The sequence below is a fragment of the Gadus macrocephalus genome, chromosome 20 (genome assembly GCF_031168955.1).
Source record: "Gadus macrocephalus chromosome 20, ASM3116895v1".
NCBI lineage: Eukaryota > Metazoa > Chordata > Actinopteri > Gadiformes > Gadidae > Gadus > Gadus macrocephalus.
In genome coordinates this window covers 20,484,782-20,491,697 of record NC_082401.1, presented here as the reverse complement: position 1 = coordinate 20,491,697, position 6,916 = coordinate 20,484,782, and the positions used below count along the sequence as shown (strand labels likewise).

General features: G+C 45.7%; 1 protein-coding gene across 1 annotated transcript in view; it reads right to left on the bottom strand.

The window, feature by feature from the left end:
• LOC132448218 (contactin-associated protein-like 5) overlaps positions 1-6,510 on the bottom strand; it is a 73,153-nt gene extending 66,643 nt beyond the window's left edge. The window contains exon 1 of the mRNA XM_060039334.1: positions 5,972-6,510. Within this exon, the coding sequence (XP_059895317.1) occupies positions 5,972-6,044 (73 nt within the window). The 5' untranslated portion in view covers positions 6,045-6,510. The remainder of the gene's footprint in view (positions 1-5,971) is intronic.
• Between the last annotated feature and the right edge of the window lie 406 nt (positions 6,511-6,916).

Sequence of the window (6,916 nt, the reverse complement as noted above, 5' to 3'; positions counted from 1 at the left end):
AATCAAGTTCTTAGGTTACGCAAACTCTACAGCAAGGCTTGGGTCTCTAATTGAATAAAAAGCTGAAAGAATAAAGACCAAGATCGTATCCATCCTGTGTTAGAGCAACCAAAACTACTCGGTAAAAGCAACAAGACATACAAAGTGGTTTTAATATAGATCCACAACTTTTCCAAAGCAGAAGAGAGTGGTTCAGAATAATAATGGCATTATTATAAGGCGGATGCACATTTGCTATAGTGCAAATACCTTTTACACACAAAAAAAACAAAAAAAAATGTATGTTCATGAACGCTTATTGTTCATAAAATAAGTGTGCATTTTCTGCGATCAATATGTATGCTTGCATATTTTTCAATGCAGCGAAAAATCTAATGACATTTTCTTCGTGATTTGTGGCTCTTAAATATTCAGCTTAGCTCCAGGAAATACGTCAAAACATTGGTCTGTTTTCCGCTTACTTACAATAGATATTACGGTAAAAAGACACTTCAGGTATATGACGAGTCGTTCACACGTTTCGTTCTGTTAGACTTCATGCTGCTGCTATTTCTGTCATGACCGACCACGCTACCTTTGACAAGGAAACCATTGAAAGAGAATCCTGTCCGTGTGTGTGTGTGCGGGTGCCATTGTGTGCCCATGCGGCTGCCTGTGCAAATGCGTTAGTGTTTGTGAAGGTTCAAGAATGTGAGAGTGTGTGTGCACTGAGGTCCCAGGCGAGGATCTATCCAAAACAGTTGTATTTGTACAGGGATTAGACAAAGCACATTTTGGTCTCAAAGGCCAGAAGGTTTATATTCTCACTGCCAACACATATCACTGCCCTGTCCTAAGCTTTCCTGCCAACGCAAACATTTTGATGCCCCCAGAGTGCCGCTGGGGAGTATCCTAATCTACATTATCTCTTCGCTCCGGGGCGCAGTGTGTGTGTGTGTGTGTGTGTGTGGGGGGGGGGGGGGGGGGGGAATGGTGGTGGGGGGAAGAGGTGGGGGGGGGTTCATGCAGACCTCGCAGTGATCCAGCCAACGATAAGCCTTTTATCACAATGTCCTCTCCAGCATTCAAAAGCTTATTTTCATGTGTGACTGATAAGGAGTGCCATTCTAATTAATAAATACCTGCAGTGTTCCCCCCTCTCTCTCTCTTTCTCCCTTTCACTCTCTCTCTCGCTGTCCCTCTATCTCTCACTGCTTCTCAGTCCCTCGCTCTCTCTCACTCTCAATCAATGCTTGTCTCTCTGTCTCTCCACATATCTACCCCTTCTTCCCTCTCCCTCTCACTCTCAATCACTGCCTCTCTCTATGTCTCTCTCTCTCTCTCTCTCTCTCTCCCTCCTGCTCTCAAAATAAATCGCGGTGACATTTTGTCCTCCTCGCCCGCACCCTCCCCTCTCCTTTGGCTTAATTGATCTCATCAGTCTTGGAGGGTCGTGAGAGGCAGGCGGAGGCAAACGACTGTTACTTTCACGCGAGCCAAAATCCAAAGTTCTCCCTTAAACTTCATTTATCTCCTGGGTTGAATCCTTCAGTCTGCGGTCTGAATTACTCCTGTGGAAGCACTCCCATTGGCGTGGGGGCAAATAGAGATGCGGTCACCCGACCATTGTCTTCTTTTCACCCTCCCAAGGTCGGTGGCCCCCATCCAGCCTCCGCTGCACATAAGGGAACCCTCGCAATCTGCCACATGTCTGATCCTCTCCCTCAAAGCGGGCATTTACCTTTCATAGTATTTGGAATGGACTGCTCGCTTTGTGTTCCTGAAGGGACGTTTTGATGTGCACGTTTGTGTGTGTGCGTTCATTTGTGCATGTGTGTGTGTGTGTGTGTGTGTGTGTGTCTTAGTGTGTGTGTGTGAGTGTGTGTGTGTGTCTTAGTGTGTGTGTGTGTGTGTGTGTGTGTGTGTGTATGTCTGTGTCTGTGTGTGTGTGTGTGTGTGTGTGTGCATGTCAATGATAACGTGTATAGCCCGTCATCGCCTTTGACATTGTTAATGTTCCAGCCTCCCTCCCAGAACAGACGAGGATCTGGAGCAACAAGCGCGGGCCGGGCCCGAGGGAGTCCTGTGTCATGGGTGGAGCCGTCTCGGTAAGCGTTTTTAATGAAGCCCCCATGCTGTCTTCCGCCTACGGCAAAACCTTTAAAATTAATTTGCTCCATACGCGGAAGGGCGTCTCCATTTGAAACGCATCCAGCGCTTGACCTCGTCAAAAAAAAGAAGTTGAAGTAAAGACTTTATCACACTAATGCTGTGGTCTGGAGGCCCCGGGGCCCCTGTGGAGTACCACGGGCCCGTACTCGGAAGGAATACAGAATGAGGCGGGCTTTCTCTCTGGGAGCCGTCTGCTGAGTCTGCGGGCGACATGAGCCCGAGCACCCGAAGATCCGAGATGCATACGCACCTGACTTTGGTTTATGGAGATCAGGGGCGTGACACTGGTCCTAGCACATGATCTAGTGCCCTATTCAAAGTACGCGGATACGATAAATAATCCCGTCGCTAAAACTACTTAAACACTTAGCCTTTCCCTTATGGTTTTTTTTAGGGTTGTGCCCCCGGTGAAGATCTTCACAGCTACCAGAATCCCCTCCCCTCGAACGAGGCTACCGAGGTATTGAGTGGGCAAACTTTGTACATTCTGTTCACAACACCATTGATTTATCACCTCACCAGGATCTAGTGGCTGAGTAAATGTTTATGCCAGTGGTGAGCATAGATCGACACCAGACTTGAGTCTCTTTCAAAGTGGTGGAGCCGGTAGTCCATGGGGAAATGAAAAGACGCGATTCTAGAGTCACACCCAAGGTTTATATCTAGAGAGATCAATCGAAGGTTTCAAATATCACGCCGGAGAAAAAATAACAGAATCTTTTAATTGTGTAGATTAGCCAAACAAACCGTTTGAACCCTTGTATTAAACCACTCAATAATCGTCTACATCATGGATCATTAGGAATAACAACATTTCATATTGATCCTCATCAGTATTCATAATATTCTTACATTTATCCTGCAAGTAGATAACACCAATCATTTTTCCAGCATTAAAGCAGCAAAACAAGCTTATTTTGAGGGAAAGGCCAATCGCCCAAACCGAATCTCAGATGAAAGAAGGTCCTTCTTTCATTTTTTGGGTTGGACAAGGACACTTATTGCGGAGAGGATGTGGCTGCCATTATCTCTGTCACCTGACACACGGGGGGGGGGGGACGACGACACACAAAGCAGCCATGACAGATGCCACACTCACTTCTTTAGTTTCCCGATGGTAAATATGAGAGCCAGTCTTTGGCCGTGTCCTCTAGGAATATCTCGCCATTTCATCTCAGAGGAGAATGTCAATTCAGATCACTGGATACATTGACATGCAGCCAAATGGAATGACTGATTGCCTTCTTTGATCCGGTCTCGTCTCGCAGTAAAAGCGGGCCACCGATATGGCAACCGCAGGGAGCGATGCGACTGTTAGATTTATGCTGTGTACCCATAGCCCTGTACTTTCAACGTGTCATGGGTATCTTTGTCTCGTACGTGTTGACGGTCAGGGCTGCCAAACAAACCCTGTGCTTCAAGCTACTCCCAGAGACCGCATGTGAGTCACAAAACAAAGGATCTGGAATGTCTTACAAGCTCACACATAGGTGGATAGAAGATTTCACAAGTTATGAATATCGTTTTTGTTGCACGGCCTATTAAGTTGTTTTTAATGCCCGACCATTTCTTTGTTTTTCTATTAACACCACCCGGGGGGGGGGGGGGGGGGAAGCGAGGGCTTCAATTCTATGCATGGAATGATAATTCAAGTGGCTTTTGCGGTACACGATACACTTAATGTATCATCCCACTGATGCTACCCACCGTAGCGAGAGAGGAGAGGAATGAACAAAGAGGAATGAGATCCTCAGACCGCTTATGGCTCCCGGCATATCTCCACATAACCTCCACATTTACAGGAAGACGTCACGGCATCTGTCAGCGCAGAGTGATGCATCCTGGGACGTTAATATTGATAGGCGTGAAGAGGTCCGGAAATAAAAAATAACAAAGCTGTCAGAGAAACTGTACCATTGAGAGAGCTAAAGGATATCAAAGGGGATGTCTGTTTTTCTTTGAAGTATTGCCAAATAATCAAGAAAATATGCCTGGCAAAAAGAACGATAAATTGTACATTTCTTTGTATTTCTTATCCTCAATGGCGTGGCATCCATTGCTGTCCAGTCACACGTGAGCCCGTTGTGGTTGATTAAGTCAACATAATGAATCCATGGTACTGATTCCAATCATTCGCTTTCTTAGAACATGTGTTCTAAGCACCATGGAGGTAGAAGACTTGTGTAGTCCTTTCTCTACCCTCACATACCTGACCGTAAATTAGTTAAATGTTAGTCAGTCCCTTTCATTGAAATGCTTACTTGTGTTTAACTATATGTTTGTTTTTGTAGACAACAATGTCATTGCCATGAAAATGAGGTGTCTCTGGTTAACTACTATAGTTACCACTGTCCATGACATAGTTGAACTAGACGCAAATATTAGTCACTGTTTGCTACTTACACAGTTCATGAGAGACAGGGATAAATCCAGTAACATCTGTATAATGTTTGAGTATCATTTCACTTCTGTAAAGGCAACGTTTGTGACAAAGCACCACCATAAAGGAACAGTAATGGCAACATCATCTGCGACAAAGCTCTGGTCACTTCAGGCCAACACATGCTGTGACTATCCATTTGTGAGCAGCGCAAAAGATGGCTGAGCTGTCCATAGTGTGTTTGAATTCAGAGGGAGGGATTGTACACTACGACTGTGATCTAAACTGTAAGAATGGCACACACACTCACACAAACACACTCTCCAACACACGCTCGCACGCACGCACACACACACACACACACACACACACACACACACACACACACACACACACACACACACACACACACACACACACACACACACACACACACACACACACACACACACACACAGTGACTCACTGTGCTACCCTGGTGCGGCTACCGTCCAAGCCCACTGCAGGCGGACGCAAAACAATTACTGTGTTGTCCAAATGGGGGATATTTGAATGCCACCACCCAAATTACAACGTTGGACACCAGAGCAGTAACTGACACCATTTTTGAAATTACACACAGCTGAAGAGAGGCTATTACCTAAAAAGTTGACATAAAATGTGCAGTGAAACACATCAGATGCATCACAGAATTCCCTGCTACATAATTTTTTGGGCTTTTTTCAATACGTTTCAACTACAAATACATTGTATTACTTAGAACAACTGATGTGTTTTTTGTCGATAAATAGCAACCACCAGTGCCACTGCCAGCTTCATGCACACGCGCAGACACACACACGCTCGCACACACACACACACACACACACACACACACACACACACACACACACACACACACACACACACACACACACACACACACACACACACACTAGAATGCCAACAGTACTTTTACACTCAAAACACTAAACATGTGTGTGCTAAGCCCTATCCGTAAGCCAACTTCACTGACATGCCGTGTGAATTCGCATGGCCCTTTCTCGTCCATTCACTACGCACTGCGCGTTTTGTCTGATTTAGGCGAGCCTGAGCGAATCATCTGTTTGCAACTAAATGTGATCTGGTATTTTACTCCGAAATTAGGCAATGGGATGCTGAGGTATTACCCTGAAAAATATACATAACTGATATGTGTTTGCATTGTGGTCTCATTTCTCTGTTGGTGATCATCTCCTGAGCACTGGCAGCATATAACCACATATAGCTGAATTAAATGTAGGCTATTACAATAATTTCAGTTTGCGAATATCAATTCAACAAAAACACATTTTCACATGCAATCATGCAGGTCAACGAAGTTGTCCGTGGAAACCATACAGAGTTACAACCAAATAGAGCTCAGGGGATAAATGGAAAAAAATGAACTATATTACTCACAATGACTGGCCGATAGCGCAGCCCTGTAGACGCCGAGGACGAGGAGGCAGATCGCGATAGAAAGAGATGACATGTCCACCCTGCTCGCCACTGACGAGATCCCGGTCGCGATAGATCCTTAAGAGTCTATACTTGTGGATTTGGGGAAAAGAAAAAAAAACTAGTTTCCCCTCCAGCGCCGCCGTGTTATTCCACCTGGCTCGACCACACTCACCTCGACACGAGCATCGAGCGCAAACACTGGCAGCATGCACTCGGTGTAGGCTCTCTCCTTCGCCTCTCCTCGGTCCCTCTCCCTCCTGCTTTCACTCTATGTCGCTCTCTCTTTCACTCTCTCCCTCTACGTCTCCCTCCCTCTCTCTCTGTTTATCCGAATCTCTCTACCAATAGTACCCTTCACCTCGCTCTCTACAGTTCTCTCTCTCTTCTTCTTCTCATTGACACATTTCGAATGGAAATTGCAAATCGCCAGCCACATTCACAACAGCTGCGGAGTTTTTTTTCTCCCAGCGCCGCTGGATAAGCGTTCTCTCCGAGCGCTCTAGTGTCGATATTTCAGCACCGTGACAGCGGACAGCACCGCGGTCCGTGTTTACTACACCCGTACGTTCTAGCTTGTCGTTGGGCTTTCTCTGATATTTAAGCCCCCCTAATCAAACTTATTTTTGCCAATTTCTTTCCATTTGTCATGTCAGGGTACCCTAAATTCTAACATATTTGAAAGTTAGTCACTGCATAAAGGTGATTTTCTAGTTTCCAGCCTCTTTGAAGTGTGTGTGTGTGTGTGTGTGTGTGTGTGTGTGTGTGTGTGTGTGTGTGTGTGTGTGTGTGTGTGTGTGTGTGTGTGTGTGTGTGTGCTTCTGTGCATCTGAGAGTGTGTGTGTGTGTCTGTGTGTGTGCAGGTGTGTGTACATAGTGTGTGTTTGTGTGTGTGTCTGTGTGTTA